The 21,093-nt window shown below is 47.2% G+C and overlaps 1 protein-coding gene across 6 annotated transcripts in view; it reads right to left on the bottom strand.

The window, feature by feature from the left end:
• Nucleotides 1-21,093, bottom strand: part of LOC138532704 (flavin-containing monooxygenase 5-like) — a 338,239-nt gene that overhangs the window by 108,768 nt on the left and 208,378 nt on the right. For all 6 annotated transcript variants that reach the window (XM_069641089.1, XM_069641088.1, XM_069641092.1 and 3 more), the window contains exon 6: nucleotides 17,567-17,709. In XM_069641089.1, the coding sequence (XP_069497190.1) occupies nucleotides 17,567-17,709 (143 nt within the window). The remainder of the gene's footprint in view (nucleotides 1-17,566; nucleotides 17,710-21,093) is intronic.

Genomic DNA, 21,093 nt, shown 5'->3' with positions numbered 1-21,093 from the left:
CTAAAACCTTGTGGCAACCGAATGAAGCCACCACCTGTGCCGAGTATGTAAATGTGCAATTTGAAGCTAGAGCCTCTCACGGAGACCTGCACGAGGCCGCCCCATAGCCATACTTGAACAGCTGTACTCCTGTCCACAAGACCCACTGCACACGGTAGCCCACAGAGGTGGATTGTAGAGGTTTTTCCTGTTTCCCTATTGGCCAATCTCCTAGGATTGTCTCTCGACTAGATACGGGAAGATCCCAGAGTAGAAATGCAGAGGTGCAGCACCTGAGCATTTGAATACAAGCAATGCCATACACAGGATTCACTGTGGGGTGTCTCACATGCCCCTACTGGAACTTGAATATGTGATCTTTAGCATATTACATGGGACTTAGAGTGCCACTGTAAAGATCCCGAAAACAGGTCCAGGCAGGCGAGCCACCAAACACTGTGCAGTACATCAAAAATATATACATGGAAATCCTGGGTTCCATCTGAGAGCCTTCTTCTAGAATTGACATGATGTGTAGGCTGGGCCCTAAAAGCATCAGTCGAGAGATCGACCAAAGGATAGCACGGTGAAATTAGCATGTTTTAAATTTAAAAGAATCTTAGAAAGAAGCTAGTAAGAAAGCCCTTTATATAACGAAGGCTCAAAACTCTAATTATACCAGAACTTTGGCACATAGCACCGTCACAAAAGGAGCAGCACCAACAAATGAGTTAAACAACATATCCTTTTATTAAGTGACGGCCTTTGTGCCACAGGTGATGGAGGGGCGGTGGTATGGTGAAGGGAGCGGCTTGAGACCATTGCAGCCCAATCATGCAGGAGGAGACAGTCAAGTAAAAAGTTTAGTATACAAAGGTCATAGGGGTAAATAGGCACATTATTCAATCATAGGCCAAGATGGAGGCGGGGTATCCTTTTTGATATTTAACACCTAGTTTTGAGTGCAGGGCCTAAATTAGACTTTTTGTTGAACTTGTTCAGGAATGCTTGTTGATCATTTTCCTTTTTTGTTTGAGGCAGTTTTTCTTGAATGGTATTTTGTTCAAGGAGGCAGTGAGTGGGGTAGGTAAGAAGTGCATGAGCCAACATGTGACTAAAGATACCTCCCAGCTACATCATTCACTACAAGGGGCTCAGCAGGATGGTGGCCGGGGAAATGTATCCAGTCAACAGCTCAGATGGCATGCACAGATCCAGGAGTAAGACCATGGCCAGGGTCGCGACAAAACTGGTAGGGCTACATGCATGAACCCTATAGGACCCTATGAATAAATACACAGACACCAGGGTAATAAAACATGTTAATAAATGTATAGTATGTGTTTATTCATGTGTGTCCTGTGTTTGTTTTGGACTAAACCATCCAGCCCCCTTTTGGTGCCTGTGTCCCTTAGTGATCTAAGAACCAGAGTAGAGCCCATTTCCTGTCAACAGCAATTTATTTTAGTAGGTCCATGGCCCCTCCCTGCCCAGCGGGCTATGGGGTGGTGGTGGTGGTATCCATGGGAACTGTCCCTGCTCCGGGAAAGGGAAGAGCACACCTTGCATGGTCCAGGGACAGGAAACGGGCTACACAAGCATTTTCTTGATAGGCATCAGACTAAAACAACACTATCCCTTTTGCAATTAGGACGACCCCATCATTCTTGCAATTCCGGAAGGGCCTCAAGACCCTGCTCTTTAGTGAGTACTGTGACGAATCTGAACAATTCGTCCCTTCTCCCCAGAGGGGAGCCACCCCCTGATAAACTAGTGAAGTGAGCCCAGTGAGGTAAGCCCACTAAGCAAGACCCTCTATAGGGATTTGGGCAAGTGGGACCTTACATGGAGTAACTCCCCTCTTAGGAATAAGGACGTCAAGAGGAGAACTACCTTGTCTGCATATATGGATGTGGAAAGGACTTTAATATCTCCTGCTACAACTATATTTTACAAAGATCCTTCTTTACATGTTCTGGCTAAAGGCAATGCTGAACACAGACTGAACGGCATGACCAGCAAAGAAGGACACTGTTCTGTCTATTCATGTGACGTGTATAAGACAGGAAACCCCCACGGAGAAGGTAGAACCACTATGCAGATTGCATCCCCTGCACTGTTGACATCCTGTAGGGGCGTAGCCACGCTGGGCTGCCGAGTCAGTGGTAGTAAGTGGCGAGCTGAATGCCTAAGAGTTGGTGTCCTCCCCAACCAAGGAACCGAGGTCGGAGAGGGAGCTGAGAATCCCCATGTCTCACCTGGTGGCGCAACCACTAGCGAGCAGTGGTGGACCGGGAGGCCAAAGCGGATGCCAAGATAAGACGTATGTAGGAGCCTGAGTACCTGAGCTCCACACACTTTGAACCATAGCTACAGAGCCAAGTAGCAGTGGGGAAAGCCAAACATACGGGATACCGCTACAAGGTATGGATATTGTGAGTGGCAGCTATGAAAGCTATCCAGGTTATGGAAGCCTGAGAGACCCGAATATACTAATATCCTATTCAAAGGGGACTGAGAGAGATATGAACATTGTGACGGCTTTGACATCTATCCAGGTTACATGAGCCTTATAAAAACTGAATATACACATATCCTATGCAAAGGGGATTGAGAGAGATACAAACATTGTGAGTGACGACGATGAACAATATCCAGGTCTAAGGGAACCTGAGGAACCCGAACATACAAACACCGTATGAAAGGGGGATTGAGAGGGCTACGCACATTATGCGTAATGTCTGTGAAAGCTATCAAGGGCATGGGAGCATGAGAAACCAGAGTGCATGAAAACCCTATGAAAGGGGGAAAAAAAGGGGACATGAACAGTTTTAATTAGAGCTGAGAAAACAATGGACGCAATAAAAGTCTGATAAACCAGGGTGGATGGCCGCCCTATGTGAAATAACTTGGGGGGGTTTGAGGGGGGGGGGGGACCTATCTGAGGACTTCAGGACTTTGAGAGATTCCCAACATCTTGAAGGTGAAAGTGTTTATTTCCAAGCAATCCTGGAGGTTTGGAAATGTTTGCACCAAGAGACAGTTTTCTTTATTAAAACAGGTGACTGAAAGTCATGACTTGTGTGATGTCACTGACCCCCAGCCTAAAGTCTCCTCCCATGTGGCCAGGGGAAGGCAGCAGCCACCTGATCCTGACCCTGCGGGTGGTATTCTGAGGGTGGATCACATGGGAGGAGATGGCTGTCAGGGGGAGGTGGGCAGGTGGAGATGGCTGTCAGGCGGAGGTGGGGAGGTGATGGATCCGACAGGGGAGATGTGGTATTCATCCCTTGACTGTGAAGAAGAAACTCTAATCCCAGAATTTCTAATAGCCTGCTGTCATTATTCAGACCCCTCAAATTGTAAGGACTTGAAACCTATTTCTGTTAAACATCTTAAACAAATCTTTCCTCATTCTTCCTATGTGCATAACCTCTCTAAAACTCATTTGACATCTGATGTTCATGATGATTGTTATGTAGACAAGTATTCAACAAAAGAACATGAACCACTAAGAAAATGGTTTGGACTCCAATTCCCAGAAAGCTTTTAGTACTGGGAACACGAAAAGGAGTAAAGAGTCAATGAGGATCAACAGCAATACTAAGAGTAACATGCAGTCTAGTTGTTATCCATTAAATCAATTTTGTGGGACATTTAAATAAAAAAATAACCCATAGGAGAGAGAAGGAGAAGTCGTAATAGGCTGCAGAGTACGTAGAGCAGTAAGCAGAGCCGCGGAAAGAGGCAGACGTGAAGGACCAAACCCATTGAAGGAGAGAGGTGCTCCTGGACTGCCAATGGTCCACCCAATTTAACAGGGTGGCGGGAGACAAGAGGGCTCCAGGGTAGCGCAGCAGAGGAACCAACAACCTCAGACAGGTTGTCCACGACACTGTCAAATCTACAGGCTGCAACTGTACCATCAAGGGACCACAAAGCTGACAGAGGCTCTGAAAGGGGGTTTGATAAGCTGCAAAGGTCACACCGGATGCAGGGCTCTGTCGCTAAAGCAAACCACGAGTCTGAGACGCCAGAAGATACCAGTGAGTTGGCCCTTTAGTAGTGTAGACCATGGGGTGTTAGATTTACAAAGCGAACAAGAGGGAAAACACAGTACAATGCTCCTGATAAGAGATGTCAGTTGGGGGAAACCTGGAACCAGCATTTCTATAAGCCAAGAGACATTGTAAAAGAGGTGGACAGAAAGAGCTTGAATAAACCCGGAAATAGAGTATGTCACTATGGGGGAAATTGGTGCAAGTGTTAACTGAAGTCAACAAAGGTTGTGCCACTGAAGAGGTGTAGTTGTGAGAACATTTCAGAGAAAGGTGGCGAATAAGAGCATCAGGTAGTGAAACCTTTTTGAAAGTGATACCTGGCAGGAGAGTATACCAGGGTATTTGTGTGAGCCAAAAGGAGGATGTTCCTGGCAAGGGAGTATTCTAGGAAATTCAGTGTTGTGTTGGAAAATAGTTTTTGCCTTATTAAGTTTTTTTTGTTGAAGTTGAGTATTTCAGAATAGGAGTTCCTGGCAGGGGAGTACACCAGGAAATCCAATGTTCTATTGAAAAGAAACATTATTATATCAAGTCTTCTGTTGAAAGTGAACATTTTGCTTTATCATCACGGGCGCAGCGGCCACGGTAGGCAAACACTTCACGGAAGAGCTGGCAACGCTAGCAACGGTGCCGGCGCTTCTGTGTCCCCACTCCCATAGAACCCTATGGGACTCTATGGGAATGGGGACTTACATTTTGCCAGCACCTGACTTCCCGATCCGCCGGAGTTGTAATCTCCCAGTGGTTCCGAGGAGTCAGGCACTGGTAAAATATTACGAGTCTGGCAGAAAAACACTGATAGCACCAGCAGGATTACCACCGGACTCGTTATGAAGCCCAATTTCAAGATAAATTCCAACCAGTTTTGAAGGAACTTTATTATATCAGGCCTTTGTTAAGATTGTACATTTTGCTTTGCCATCTTAAAGACTATAAAATACTGTTTTATAATTTATTTCAACCTGTATTCTAGAAAGAACATTGGCCTTGTCATCTTAAAAGGAATATCAAGGAGAGAGACATTTCCATCACCTTTAATATGAACTTTGGTTAAACAGAGTATTTCAGATGCCTTTCCCTAAAACAGTTCAGGGGAATGGAAGTTAAACCCTTGAGACAAGGAATGTTCTGCTGAAATTGTATCCATCTATGGTTTTGCACAACTTGGTTGAAGTGACAACAGGAATTATATTGTGCCTTTTGATTTTGCATGTTAGTGTGAGGGTCAGAAGTATTTTGCACACAAGGTCAACTTTCTTTAGTTTTCGTTTTATAGGTAGGGACATTTCCTTTTGGTTAGGGCAAGATAGGCCTTTTTCCATACCCATTTTCTTTGAATAAATACTAGCAGAAGTACCCGTTCTTCGAACGGGTTCTGTAGACAAACATGATAAAACTGTTCTATAGGTCGCTTTTCCAATTGGCTTATCGCTTGATGTGCTTTGCACCCTCGAGTAAACTGCATTGAGAATGTGTGTGTGTGGTTGACTGACATACCCCAGAGCAGACGTTGGGGGGAGGGGAGAGTTGGTGTGTTGCTGCATACTGGGATCTTCTGTGCTCTCTCCCCATCTGCCACCTCACCCTGGCATGGTGCAGTTCCTTGTGGTGCATTGTGGTGCAGATATCTTGGAAACCGTGCATCCTGCGGCCTTGACCTCGGGTTTTGTTCCTCGTGTCGGGACCGGTCCTTCTACGACCACATTGATGTTTTGCCTACTTCAGACAACCATCTCATGTGTGAAGGTGATGAAATCCAGGGAAAGGGATGGGGTGTCCATATTTCATGTATCTAGTAATGTCTGGAAGTTCCTAACAGGTATCTATTCAAAATTTGGTGAAACAGTGTGGAATTGTATAAGGACCAACGCTTTGCCAAGCCACAAACCCACAAACAAATGTTCACTTGTGCTGAAATCCATGGAACGGGGTGTGGTGTCCAAATGTCACATAGCCAGTAATGTCCGGAGGGCCCTAACGGGTAACTATGCAAAGTTTGGTGCCGTTTGATGAAGCTTGTGGAATTGTATAAGGAACAATGCTTCACCAAGCCACAAACCCACAAACACATTTTTACTTGTGCTGAAATCTGGGGCACGGGGTGGGGTGTCCAAATGTCATGTAGCCAGTAACCTCCAGAGGCTCATAACAGGCAACTGTACTAAATTTGTCGCAGATTGGTGAAACGGAGTGGAATTGTATAAGGAACGCTTTTCCACAAAAACCGCCACAAACACATTTTGACTTTTATATATATATAGAAGATAGATGGCTACTGTTGTGAAACTTGCAACTTTGTGTCCGCTTCTAATTGCTGACCCCTCACACTTGATGCAAAGATTGGGAACAATATCCTGCAGTGAAAAGGGAACTTTGAAGATTGAAAATAAGTCTAACAGAGCTTGGGCCGGCAGAAGCCCTGCCAAGTTTAGTGTGCAAGCCTTGCCATTTTCCTTTTAGTTAGGTATTTTCTAAAATGGCAGGGCCAGTTAGTTGGTTCGGATTCTGACTGAATTTTATTTTGGACTTGACAAGCAGCCTTAACTTTTGTTTTGCTAGGCAGGGAAACTCCCTCATAGCTATAGGGCAAGTTAGGTATTTTTCCTTTTTATTTAAATATACCTTCTTTAGCATGACCCAATGTAGTCCGAGTCCTCCTTCTGGTTCACCACAGTACCTAGTGAACAACTAGAAACCTTAGTTCTTCTAAGGATAGAAGGGCTTTCTGCTCAAATACAGCTGGTGGTATTTACAGAATTCGAAATTGGGCAGTTGGCAAATCCAGCTGTATTTAACATACACTGCTGGATTTACCAATACCCTCAAACTCGTAATCAGGCCAATATGTGGCTTGACAAGAAAAGTAGGCCGCGTAACATGTATATTTGTCAACTCGACCCAAGACCGGGGAATTGATCAAGTAAACTTCAGGCTCTAGATTAGTACTCTTTCCTCCCCATGTAAACATATTCAATCAGATTTCTACTCCTGCTACAAAGGGCTCCAGAGTTGAAAAATGAAAGGAGCAGGGTGGAGAAGTTTGGAAGACATATTCTTAGCAGGAGAGGTAAATCCTTTCAAAGGTACAAGGAGGACATTGCCTTAAAAGAAATGGATAGAATGAGGTGCACCCTCAAATATGACATTGGGTTGAGTGTCCAGCACATAACGTTGCTGCCTACTGGGAGTGTTTGAGAAGCTGATTCTGACAGAGGCACCGCCCTCCGCATCACTTCACTGTACAAATTTCTAAGCAGCGGAATGGGTAAGAGGAACAAGAATTTGGGCTATGTGACAATCCTTCAGATGGCGTCACTTCTCCCAGAGGGGAGCTCGTTTACATGAGGCTAGAGATTTGAGGCCACTAACCAATAGTCCCCCTCGGGGTGGTGACATGCAGGAGGATCCCATGGGGAAGGACTCCCCTCCTGAGGATAACAATGTTGTTAAGGAGAGGAATCTCAGTAACCCTTCAGTTCATGGAAGCAACACCAAGGCAGTTTGGTATTGGCTCTAGGTGGCTCGCAGGAGCCCCGACTACCAATACACAAGAGCTACAACGGTAATTAATGGCATGGCATCCGCTGAATTCTTTCTAAGACATGGTACCCAGCAATGGTGTCCATTATCCCCCTTAATCTTTGCCCTTACACTGGAACCACTAGCAGTAGCGATTCGTTTCAACAGTCAGATACAGGGATTGAAAAGGGAGGGAAGTAATTTAAATTAGCGCTATACGCGGATGATATTTTGGCCTATATTACACAACCCACTACATCACTCACTGAATTTATTGCCACTATTTCAGAATAAGGCAAGCTTGCAGGATTCAAACTTAATCTAATACATTTGCATTACCACTGGAGGCTTGCCCCTCATCAATAGTACAAACATTAACTTCCCATGGAATACATCTCCATACTGACAGAATACAATATTTTGGGGTATACATTACTGCGCAACCAGAGAGAATGTATGAAGCGAATTACCCACCCATATGGAACACAATAAAGAAAGACCTTTTGGCCTGGTCCAGAAAATAGTTATCCTGGACAGCTCACCTTACGGCTATGAAAATGAACGTGTTACTATGTGTGTTGTTCATATTTCAGGCCTCCCTTTAGTGTTGCAAACATTTAACTATGAAATAAAAAACGCTCTTAGATTTTCTTTGGATGGGTAAGAGACAGCGAATAGCCTACAACACCTTGACTCTGCCAAAAGACGTAGGGGGGGCACGTTTCCCACATTTATATGAATATTATAGAGCCTCCCAACTCTGGGTTTTGGTTGATCACTTAAGGAAGAATAAGAACAAACAGTTGGTGGCACTAGAGACACTTCTTTTCGTCTTGGTCACCCTGGGAGAGTGACTCTAGGTTCCCTGTAAATGTATCCCATGTAGAGTATGAGTGCACCCAGTCCTATCTGTGGTATGGCGTCTTTAGACAAGTTCGAAGGAAATGGAAGGAATAAGATCTTGGCCGTCACCACTTAGTTGTATTTGGGCCTCACCATTGAGAGACAAAATAAAAGGGTTCTATAAAAGCCCCCCTTCCTCTACCTATTTTTTACTCTTCCCGACCCCCCAACCCTTTATATGCCCTTTCCAACCCCCCAATTCTTTTTCGAGATGTCGATGATAGGACGTCGTACCAATAAAAGACCCCTTACGGTTTCAGTCTTACCATGAGCCGGGCTTGATGAGGGCAGGCCAGGTATGAAGGGAATGCCATTTTCTACAGAAAGCTGAGCTAGAAGCCCTCCTCTGGGGTATTACAATCTCACCGTTGATGTATCTTTATTTAAAAGGAGTCCTGACAGACCCTTGATATCATATCGTGAGAATGAACCCTAGCTCAGTGTTACTGGAAGGAGGTCCTCCGATCGATCAGGGACATTGATGGTATAGAGAGAGAACTAACCCCACTGTTGGTGTTATTAAGTCTTGAAGCGCAGGACGAGGAGTACTTTTTGCTACGCCACATGCAAAGGAACCCCCTTCTGGCTGCAAGGGTATGTCTCACCATCTACTGGAAGAGAGCCTTCCCCCCGACCTGACAGAATCGCATACGCACATCAACAAGGAATGGCTACCTTTTATTGACTATTACAGGTCCCATAAGGCAGTTAATGAGGAATGTACGAGACCAACTATGTATTTGGAATGAAGACACATAAACCCTTTTACTCAGTGATAGGATGTATATCTGGTTCCCTAAACACGCACATTGCGATTTAGCTAACCCAAGGCCTTATTAGTAATGATTACTGTCGCCCCTTGTACCCATTCTCCGAAATGTCCATCGTCCCAGCCAGGTTGGAAGGGTGGACGTGGGAGGGTTCAAAGAGGTATCGTTTTCTAAGAGAGCTCAGAAGGGGACATTGTTTTCCTATGCTGTGTTAACTGTTTTACTTCCCTGGATTTTTTTTTTTTGAGAGCTTCAATTCCTTGTCCCGTACAGTTCTGTAATCTTGCAAGATGTACGTTTCACCAATGTGATGTGATTTGCTTCTTTCGTATACTTATATAAAAACAGACTTTCAACAAAAAAAGGGAAGAAACCCTTACACCCTTCAATAAGTAATCTAAGAACAGCCCTTGGAGGGAATTACAAGAATGCATGAATATGCTAAGGTTAGAAAACCTTGAAGAACAGCCTGATAAAAGTTACTGGAAGGATAGGAGAAGAGGGGCATTCTCCTAAATAATTCCCAGCTCTGGAAGTGGAAGAGTCATTTGTTTTGGAACTTTTGAACCCTTTATTTTGAGAGACTTGTACCCAGGAGAAGGGAGCAGAAACTCAAATGTTAGCCTTTATGTTTTAGTGGTAGGGATAGGTGAGGAGTTCGACCAGGATGGAACTTTTGATTTGGACATTACTGACATTCTGACTGACCCGAGTTTAGTTTGTTTCGGTAGGGAAACCACCTTAGATAGGGATAGACAGGTTTGGTTTCTTTCTTTAATAAACGCTTATAGCAACATACATACCATCCCTTGGCCAGTCTCCTCATTCTATGTCACAACAGCTGATAGAGCTCAGAATCTATATGGTCCCAATTGTGGGGAATGTACACAAGTTTAACAGATAGGTGTATGAGGAATCCTGGGTCAAATAAATCTGTAGCTGGCATGATATGTATGCCAACTCCCCAGACCAGTGTTCGAGGAACTTTGTTCAGAGGGGCATGAGGTTGGTAAGAGGTGGGCATTATTAAATCCATTTTAGGAGTCCCCATTCCAAATGACTAAGCTGTAACTACATTGGTTATTAGGGATGGGAGGTTGGTAGGGGTGGTGGGTTATGATTGGAGGATTGTAGCTGTCCTGGGTGGTGTTTAGGCTAATACCCCTCTGTATGTGTCGTGGCTTCAGAAAATAGGGGAAGTAATGGCAGTCGATTTGCTTACTTACTCATTTCATGAACTCCTCTTTGACCACATTTCTTAAATGGTCAAGACTAATGGTGGTGCTTTGCTTACAATGACTGCGTATAGGGAACCCAGTTCAATAACAAAGTACATGATAAAAGGATTGCTGAGACAGCTGGGTGGGAGTGTTGGGCTCTATAGGTTGTGGTAAGGCTAGGTCCACTGAGAAATTTGGCTTGGGTAAGTTAACTTGACTGAGGGTGGGTGAAAATGGGTGTCAGGGGCAACAGTACATATGCTTGTGTTCATGGTTTTGTTTATTTATCAAGTCACTACTTTTGTTTCTGCTACTGAATCTCAGCTGCATTTTTTGGCCAATTAGCAGAATCTTTTATAGCACAGATAATGAACTGTCCGGTGCAATTTTATGCTTTTTATAATAATAGTCTTTTAATTTAATCTCTTCTCTTGAAAGTCCAATAGGCAGGGTTTATTTATTTTATTAATTGGGTGTTTATAATGCACCTATACAGCAAAAGATGTTTGAAGGCACAACAAGACAAAAGAGGTGGTGGGGCAGGGATGAAAAACAATACAGTCCTACAAGGCCTTGTATCATTCGGATCGTGCACGTGCAGAAACAAGAAGTGCGGAGGAGAGGGGAGCTAGGAAGTGCCAGTCCGGGCAGAAGGGCCCATGGGTTTAGCGAGTGCCAAGGGGAGGCCAGGTGGACAAATGCCAGAGGCATGCAGAGAGTGAAGGGGAAAGAAGGTCCACGTGCTAAGTGCGAGGGATGGGGCTTCAAGGGCTCAATGGGGAGCAGGCCCAACCAGGCTAGTGCAGTGGAAGGGAGCCCGGAAGGGCAAGTGCAGGTTGGGGAGGGCCTGGTGCCCTGTATTAATCTGAAGGAACCCCGCAGCCAGTCAAAACAAGCCAGAGAGAAATTAGCAGGGGAGGTGGAGAGGGAATGAGGAAGAGAAAAGGAAGGTCTCGAGAAGCGTTCCGAACTTGAGGAGATCCGGCTCAAATCTGGGAGGGGCAGGGAGGCCATTCCAGGGGAGGCACCTGCAGAGGAGAAAGATGTACCCCCCTCACCCCACTCTCTGCTTGGGAAAGCATCTGATCTGCAGAGATTTGGAGCTAGAAGACCGAAGGGTTCTAGAAGAACAAGTTACTCTCTTACCTGGTAACGTTCTTTCGATGGGATGGTCTGACGACGCATTCCATATCTATGACAGGTAATGTCCACAGCTGTGCTGCTTCGGAAAATCTTTGGCGTCTGCGTCCTGTGTCGATGAGGTCGATGCGCCGTCCCCGAGGACCTCCTCCGACGGCCGACGTCACCCGATGTGATAAGTAGGACGCACGACGCCCATAGACTCGGTTATAGTTTTTTCCCAGAACGTGTGCCACCAGTTTTCTGCCAGCAGAGACACAAGGCCTTGTGAAACGCAAGCTGCAATCGCAAAAGAAATTCTACAGTGGGGAAGGCAGGGAGGGAGCGATATGGAATACGTCGTCGGACCATCCCATCGAAAGAACGTTACCAGGTAAGAAAGTAACTTGTTCTTCGAGGGGATTGGGTCCTCTGATGTATTCCATATCTATGACAGACTCCCAAAGCAGTACCAAGCAAGGAGGTGGGAAAGAATTTAGAATACAAATTTAGCATGCCCAATCAAATTGCGGAATAGAGAACTGCCTTGCCAAAGGCCAGATCTTGCCCCCTGATGGAATCGAGGGAGTAGTGAGGTACAAAAGTATGTACTGAAGCCCAGGGGGCTGCATCACAGATGTGACGAATAGGAACTCCCCTCTGCAGGGCAGTAGACGCAGCCACTCCTCTGGTAGAATGGGCCCGCAAGCCAGCCGGAGGGTCCTTACCCGCCAAGCGGTAACACTCGGAGATAGCCAAAATAATCCAACGAGACAAAGTCTGTTTCGTCACAGCTTGTCCCAAACGCTTTCCAGCGTAACCAATGAAAAGTTGATCGTCCACTCTGACCCGGGACATGCACAAAATATAAAAGCTCAACGCTCTCCGAGGATCAAGCCTATGGAGCCTCTCCTCTTCCTTACCAGGATGTGGAGGAGGATAGGACGCCGGAAGAACAACCTTCTGGCTCAAATGAAAATCCGAAACCACCTTCGGAAGAAAAGAAGGACGAACTCTAAGGACAACCCTGTCCTTGTGAAACACAGTGAAGGGTGGCTTAACTGAAAGTGCCTGTAACTCACTCACTCACTCTGCGAGCGGAAGTAACCGCAACCAAAAACACAGTTTTCAGAGTCAAAAGCCTCAAAGGGCAAGAATGTAAAGGCTCAAACGGAGCACCCATAAGAACCTTAAGAACATGGTTAAAATCCCAACCTGGCACCAAAAAAGGTGACGGAGGGAACACATTAGTGAGCTCTTTCAAAAACTGCGAAATTAAAGGAATCTTAAAATAGGAACACTCTTCAGACGAGCACTTAAATATGGACAGCGCCACCAGGTAACCTTTAATGGTCCCCACTTGCAAGCCCCTGTGGGCCAAAGAAAGCAAAAAAGACAAAACCATGGGAATGTCGCATTCAAAAGGTTCCACATTCTGTACTCTGCACCAGTCGCAGAACTTTCTCCAACGGCAACGGTACAGAGACTTTGTTGCCGGCCGCATGGCCGAGAGCAACATCTCCATCACGTCTTCAGGGAGGTCCCAATCCTTATACCTCAACCTTTCAGAAGCCAAGCGTGAAGATTGAGGGATCTGAACTCTGGATGGAGAACCTGACCCCCCCCCTCCCGTGAGAGCAGATCGTCTTGGTAGGGAAGACGACGTGGAGGGCAGATGGACAAGTCTAGAAGGTCCGGGTACCACGTCCTCCGGGCCCACGCCGGAGCAATGAGGATCATCCGGGAACCGAACCTCCGTAACCTCCGCAACACTTGCGGGATGACGGGGACTGGAGGAAACGCGTACAGCAGTGGGAATGACCACTCCACCACAAACACATCTCCTAAGGCTCCTTTTGGAGGAAATTCCCGCGAGAAAAACCTTTCGCACTTCCGGTTGACACTGGAGGCGAAGAGATCCAATTGAGGGGTCCCTCAAAGGGAGAAGATCTCCGGGAGAATCTCCTGAGCCATCTCCCATTAGTGAGAGATCGTGCTCTGCCTGCTCAGAGCGTCCGCCGTCTCGTTGTCGTCTCCGGCCAGATGAACAGCCGAGATCGAAACTTCCTGCTGGATGGCCCAGAACTCGAGCTGCATCGCCTCCCTGCACAGCGTAAGTGACCCTGCCCCCCCCTTTTTGTTGAGGTAGTGCATGGCCACCGTGTTGTCCGTCAGAATCAGGACACTCTTCCCGCACACAGTCAGCAGAAAAGCCTTCAGGGCTAGCCTGACGGCCCTCAGCTCCAACAGATTGATATGGAGTCTGGACTCCGACGGAGACCAACGACCGCTGACTGTCAACTCGTTGGCATGAGCTCCCCATCCCGTGAGGGATGCGTCCGTCACGATCGTCACCTCCAGCCAGGGCAGCCAAAATGGGGCCCCCTTCATCAGATTGCCCTCGACGGCCCACCACAGAAGGTCCCGGGCTACCGAGGGCGGCACCTGAACAGGGTCCGACAGCCTGCCGGAGCACTGAGACCACTGGAGCTTGAGTGCCCACTGCAAAGACCTCATCCGCAGACGAGCCTCTGGCACCAGAAGAATGCAGGATGCCATGAGGCCGAGCAGTCTCAAGAACTCGGACGCTGGGAGATTCTGGCCAAACTGAAACTTGTGCACCATCTGCTGAATGTGAAGAGCCCTCACCTGAGGAGGAAAACACTGCCCCAGGGATGTGTCGAGCACTGCTCCAATGTACTGGAGCCACTGCGTTGGCGTCAAATGGGACTTCTTTAAATTGAGGGAGAAGCCCAGCCTGTGAAGGGCGTGGCAGGTGACGGACAGATGATCCAGGACTTGCTCAGGAGAGCTCCCCTTGATCAACTAATCGTCCAGGTAGGGGTAGACGTGAATCCCCCCTTTCCTGAGATGCGCTGCCACCACCACCATGAGCTTGGTGAAAACCCTCGGGGCGGAGGTCAATCCGAACGGCAGAACCCGAAACTGAAAGTGCGAGTCGCCAACAGCGAACCTCAGGTACTTCTTGTGCTTGGGATGGATCGGCACATGGAAGTAAGCATCCTTGAGGTCGAGAGACACCAACCAGTCCTGAAGTTGAAGGGCCTGGAGGACTTGAGAAAGAGTCACCATCTTGAACTTGTCCTTCCTGAGGAGTTTGTACAAACCGCGCAAGTCCATGATGGGTCTCAATCCCCCGTCTTTCTTTGCAATCAAAAAATAAGGGGAATACCATCCCTTGTTCCTCTCCGCTACAGGCACCAGTTCTATGGCGCCTTTCTCCAGCAGGGCTTGAATTTCCTGCACAAGGAGTGGATCCGGACTCTTCAAAGAGAGGTCCCCTGGTGGATTGTCGTGAGGCCTCTGCCGAAAAGGAAGACAGTAGCCGTGGGTTATGATCTCCGGAACCCACACATCCGAAGTAATGGCTTGCCACTCTACAAGATGCTGCGCCAGCCTTCCCCCAACCGGCGAACCATGGGACCTGGCCTCATGACTGAGTGGTAGCGGCTGCGGCGTTGCCTGAGGGCAAAGAGGCAACTGCCCGAGCGGCCTTGGCACCTCGAGTACCTTTGTTTCCACCTCTGGCACTCTTACAATGGCCTCTTTGACTGCTAGCTCCTCTCGCTTTACTGAAGCACGAGTAATAGCGAAAGGAACCTCCCCTCCATTGCTGTCCCCTAGGATGAAAAGGCAGAGGTTGGCGAACTGCAGCACCCAACGATTTCGCTGCAGCTTTAGAGGTCTGCAACCTCTCAAGGCTCTCGTCAGCCTTGCTGCCAAAAAGGTGTTCACCGTCAAAAGGCATGTTGAGAAGCCGGGACTGCACATCAGGAGCGAACCCAGACTTCCGCAACCACGCAAACCTGCGCATTACGTTGCTCACCGCCATGGTCCGGCTGACACAATCCGCCAAGTCAAAACCCGACTGAACGGCCTCACACATAGCATCCTTGCCATCCTGAACCATAGCAAGGAAACCATCCCGTTCGTCCCCTTCGGGAATATGATCAGCCGCTAATGCAACACAGTTCCACAGATTGTGTGTGAAACGAGACAAGGCACATATGGAGTTGGCCGCCTGAAGCGCCATACCCTCTGAAGAAAACACTTACTTCGCCCAGCCGTCAAAACGTTTGTCATCCCTATCCGGAGGGATGGTAGGATACGATGCCTGCTTTGCCGGGGCCGTAGCCGCCTGCACCACCAAACTCTCCGGGGTGGGGTGCCTAGACAAGTAGCAGGGGTCGCTACTGGCTGGACGGTATTTTCGCGACAAAGACTTGCCCACTGCCGGCAGACTCTCTGACGGCACAGGATCACGCGGTCTCGAGCACGTCGAGGACCGGGACCTGGAACGGGCATGGCGAGAATGGCTACCCTTGTCCGAGCGGGACCTCTCCCGCGAGCCGTGCCGACCACCCGAGCCCGAAGGCGTACGGGCAGTGTCTCTCGACCGGTGCCGACCGACCCCACACAGAGGCGCGGACAGACCGGTGCCCTGCGATTCCAGAATCGCTAGCATCTGCTTCCCGAAGGAAGCCCATTCCTCTGGTGTCGCTTGCATGGAGGGATAAGCGACCCGCCGACGGGCGTAGTACTTGGAAGAGGACGGGGAAGGCGACCTATGCCGGCGCTTCCTGGAATGCCTAGAAGAGGCGGAGGAGTGGCGAGACCGACTCTTGGAAGGAGACCCACCGACTTCCGACGACGATGCAGAGAGTCACCCCTCGAATCATGGAGAGATGCAGTCCATGGGCTTGAGGCCAAGGATAAATCTTGCAATCCTAGTCTGGATTAGTTGAAGGGGGCGGTTTAAGGAAAAGGGTTTTGCACTTGTTTAGCATGGAGAGGACCCAAGCTCTAGAGATATTGAGTTTGTGGGGGAAGGTGAAGAAAGGGAGAATGCGTCTGAGCTGAAAGTAGGCCTTATTGGCAATGTCTGTGATGTGAGGAGAGAAGGAGAGAGAGGAGTCGAAGATGACACCAAGGTTTTTTGCCTCACAAGACGGTCAGGGTAGGAGGGAAGGAAGGAGCTGTTTCCCAATGAGAAGGATCTCAGTCTTACTGGCATTAAGGCAGAGATAGCAGTGCACCATGCCTGAATAGCAGACAGAGTCAGGAATGAGAGAGGAAGACGAGGAGGCAGTGGGGGGAAGCTTGAAGGAGAGCTGCGTGTCATCCTCATAACACTGGAAGTTAGGGGAGAAGGCGGAGATCAAAAGGGATAGAGGAGCAAGATAGATGTTGAAAAGCCATTGTGAGAGGTTAGAGCCCTGAGGGACATCACAGGAGGAAAGTGAGATGGAGGAGAGAAAAGGGCCCAGTTGAACCTGGGAAGGTCAGTTAGAGAGGAAGGAGGTCAACCGGTCCAGAGCCAGGTCCATGATGCCAAGGGTATCACAGAGCCGATTTATAAGGGTGGCATGATTGACCATATCAAAAGCAGAGGAAAGGTCAAGAAGGATAAGAACAGAAGGAGAGTTGGAATCGAGATTAGAGAGCAAGTCTTCACGGGTGTTCAGGAGTGCAGTTTCTGTGTCTCTCGCTGCTCTGAAGCCGGACTGGTGGTCATGGAGAATAAGCTGGGAGATGGCGAGGTTCTCCAAGAGTTGGCCCAGGAAGCAGTTAATGGTGGTAGTTAGCCGGACAGGAGGGGTTGGCAGAAGGCTTTTTGAGGAGAGGGTGCACAAGGGAGTGCTTGAGGAGTAGCGTGAAGGGTCTAGTTGTAAAGGAGTGATTGCAGAAATCAGCCATGGCTGGAGCAAGGGAGGCAATGTTGTCCTTGATAGTTCTGGAGGAGCAGGGAAACACCTGTTTGTATAAGACTTTCACAGAGCGGACTTGTTTAGAGACCTCATCAGGTGATATGGGAGAGAAGGAGGGGAGAGGGGGGCCAAGGGAGGTGTGAGAGCGGGTGGGGGAGTAGGGAGTGGTGTAGAGGCGAGTTAAAATTCGAAATGCTTTTGAAAAAAAGGCCCCACACATTGCATTTGTCACTTGGTGCAGCATGCAATCCATGTAGCAGTCAAACCTGATCTGCGGAGCGGCTGAGCTCCACGGCAATGTCCCCGCCAGAGTTCCCGATGCCGATGACCACCACTCGCTTCCCCAGGAATCCTTCAGCATTCTTATAATCACGACTGTGGAAGTACTGACCCTTGAACTTTTCTATACCTACAAAGACATTATAAACGGTATCACACACAAGAAAAATCACCAAGTTTCAAAACAAATAATCACTAAGTGTGTGGATCACACAAATAATTTGCTCCTGCCTCAATTCAAAAGCCTTCTATAACACTTGATTCTCCCATTGATGCATGATATTGCTACACAGCATGGATAATTCATTTTCAGCCAAGCATACATTTTAATTTTAAAACATAGGCACTTCTGTTGCAGCTAATTCATGTATATGGGAAGATGTTTTTCATATCAAAAGTCCTTCAGATTGGGCAGCAAAGGTAATTGAGATCCCTCTTGTTGGACAGTGTGTGGATGCCTCCGATATGAATATGTCAGCATTGGAGTGCAGGTGGAAACAGGGAGCTCTTTTTAAATTGACTCATAACAAACCTTTTTCTGCCAGTATGTGTAACAGGCTGGGTGGGGCTTGTGCTGGTATTTTGGAATATTTCTGGCCATACATTTTTCAAATATACAATTTTGAAATGACAATGGGTGTCCCCTCAGGATCTCTGGAAGCAGCGTGTGCCAGTCATGATCTCATGAATTAATGTTATATCCCACAATATGATAACACAGTGTGACATACTTGTGAAATGCAGTCATTCTATAAACTCACACTGCCCTGTGTAATGTTATTGATTTGATTGCCCTTGTTACCTTGTGAAGCAATTAATAAATAAAGAAGAAAAAAAAAGAAGAAATCCCATCAGCACTCTCAGAACGATTGAGGGACATGTATAACCAGAGCCCAGTACAAGGTAGGAGGACAACAACTTTTAATTTGTATTTTTTTTTACTTTTGAACTAAGAACAGTGTCTGGCACTTGTAGTCAAACCCGATGCATCGCGCCATTGAGGGCATTGATAATTTTGTTTTGCAGATATTCCTGCGACTGTGTACTGAATAAGCTAGAGAACTGAGCTTTGCTCCTTTACCACAATTTATTTCACAGCACAAACGTATAGGTAAGAGCGTATTGTGCAATAACATACTCTCTAGATGCATCTTTGTCATTATCAGCTATTCTCATGAGCACTATTCTGAGTCTCATTCTATCATGTTTCACATTTCTGTAACACTAGCACAGGTCAACACCCAGAGCTCTTCCTACCTAAAGGCTTAATCCTTATAGGTGACCTGCCTAGACTACCCCCGCCTCACAACCACCTAACAGGTATGGTTCAGTAGACCATAACATCTAGTTTCAAATTATGTGATACTAAGTTTATTAGCAAAAATATGTTATAAGGGCACAACATTAATAAATATGTATGATGTAATTAATTCACAGAAACCGCACTGAAGGACGTAAAGTCCAAAATGCATCGGCAAGGGTCTCTGAACACCGTTTTTGAAAATTAAAATAAAATGATTACAATCTTATAGACTATGAGAATCTCATATTTTTGTATTCAACTGAATAAGCATATGTGTTAACATGCAGTAGTGTTTACTACATTTTAAGGGTCTCCAGATCTAGTGACTGTCTCACTAGAAACTTTCTGTTTTATGTATTTTATTCTGATGTAGTGTTCAGCAGGTTTTCTGGATGACGTTGTAAAGTTAAAATTTAACTTGAGTTTAACTAACATTAAGTCACAATTACTTTAGTGGTGCCCACCCCTTCCTCCCAGGTTTTGTCTGGATTAGATTGTTGCCTCCCAGCAAATACCTAATCTGCCCCACAGAGTGTTGCAACCCTTTAGAGAAGAGGAGGAACTGGGATTTTTTTTTCTCCATTTTAAAAGGTTGGCACAGCAATTCCATTGGGAGGATGAGTTAAAAAAAACGTGTTATTTAATGTTAGGCAACTTTCCTTCTATATTTGTGGACACCCACACTGTTTGCTTTTGTTTCAGCATCCTGACCTGATTTTTGCCAGTGAGGATCATTCTTAAATTGTGCTCCCTGGGGCTTTTGCTCATTGTTTCGGGGAAACTGACACGTCCTTCAGGCTGTCAGTACTGAGAAACTTTGTCTCTCTTAGTCTTACGACTTTGTTGCCACTAACATTTTATCATTGCGCAAAGTACCTTACAGGATCATGCAATAGGTTCCTTGTGTTTTTGGGCCCTAGACATCCACTAAGGAATTGTTGGTGACTGGACAATGTGCCTAGGAGTGGACTAGTGGCAGCAGTGTATTTTAGTAACATTTTACTGAGCCATACTTTGCTTAACGTGTGGCTCATGACTGTGGCTAGTGTCCGGCATGGCCGTGCCACAAGGTCTTTTTTCTAATCCTATGGCCATTTTGTACCTTGCCCTTCCCCCCTGGTCTTCATGATACAAGAATTCCTTATTTGGGCATGCAGTTGCCCGCAAAAGATGATCCTTTTACGGGCTACTGCAGGTCACGTTTGTGGGTACCCAAGTGGGCTGGGACTGTCTGTCTGGTCCCAATCCACACTACTGGTGCCAGGATGTCTGGTGTGCATGAGGGCATGAGAGCCAAAATGGTACCTGATAGGACCGCTGTTGGCGACCATGAGTGCGGCAGATCTTCTCATTGGCTGGCCGGGTGTGAGCACTTGCCGGACTTGTGGATATGAGGTGGGGTCCTGAATGCAAACCAGCAGATCAGCAACAGGCCTGAATCGACCTGAAGACAGAGTCAAGTATCCAGAAGAGCCGAGCAGATCCAAAGACTATCCGGATGCATGCAGAAGAAGGTTGGCACCCGGAGCCCGCTTTGTCCCAGTAGAGCCTTGCTTAGCGCTTGATCTCGGAAGAACTGCAAATAATTTTCGAACCTTTGGACTGGTGGGAATAATCACTCTCAATATCTCCTGGTTCCCCTACAAAAGAGCTTTTTTCAGAAGTGTTCCTGGGACATCCAGTGGACTATCCAGATTGAACCTTGGCACCCGTGCAGGAGCGCCGTCATCCTAGCTGCTCTGGGCCGTGAGAGAGAAGGTTGCGTCAGACCGCAAGGCTTGGGTGCCCCTGCATCACTGTGCGACAGTGACGGTCACTGAAGGTGGTTTTCCTGCATTCCTTCTTGTGCATCGAGAACCAGCTGCATCAGCGTTTTCTTTGTTCTTCAACCGAGATGGGAGATACAGCTCCTGCTGCAAACTGGACCTGCATCTGCACCCGCAGCGCCTATGCACTTTGAAGCCGAATCAAGGGTGGGAAATCGAACCTCTGATGACCCCCTCCAGGCCTGCCAAGTTTGTACCAAAACCGAGCTAAGGGTGGTGAGTACTGAAACCACTTACCGATGGCCCATTATCCATCCATTGCATTTTACGCACAGAGGATCCCTTGTGGTCTTCTCGTTGGCCTGGGTAGCCTCTCCTTCCTAAAGCCCTCTGAAAGTTGGGAATCGCTTTGTTCATCACAGCAGATCCTCCCGTGACTCTTGAA

This window comes from Ambystoma mexicanum, chromosome 1q, assembly GCF_040938575.1.
Source record: "Ambystoma mexicanum isolate Mex_15411 chromosome 1q, UKY_AmexF1_1, whole genome shotgun sequence".
Taxonomy (NCBI): Eukaryota; Metazoa; Chordata; class Amphibia; order Caudata; family Ambystomatidae; genus Ambystoma; species Ambystoma mexicanum.
Note: the sequence above shows the minus strand (reverse complement) of the source record. Positions and strands in the feature narration are given on the sequence as shown.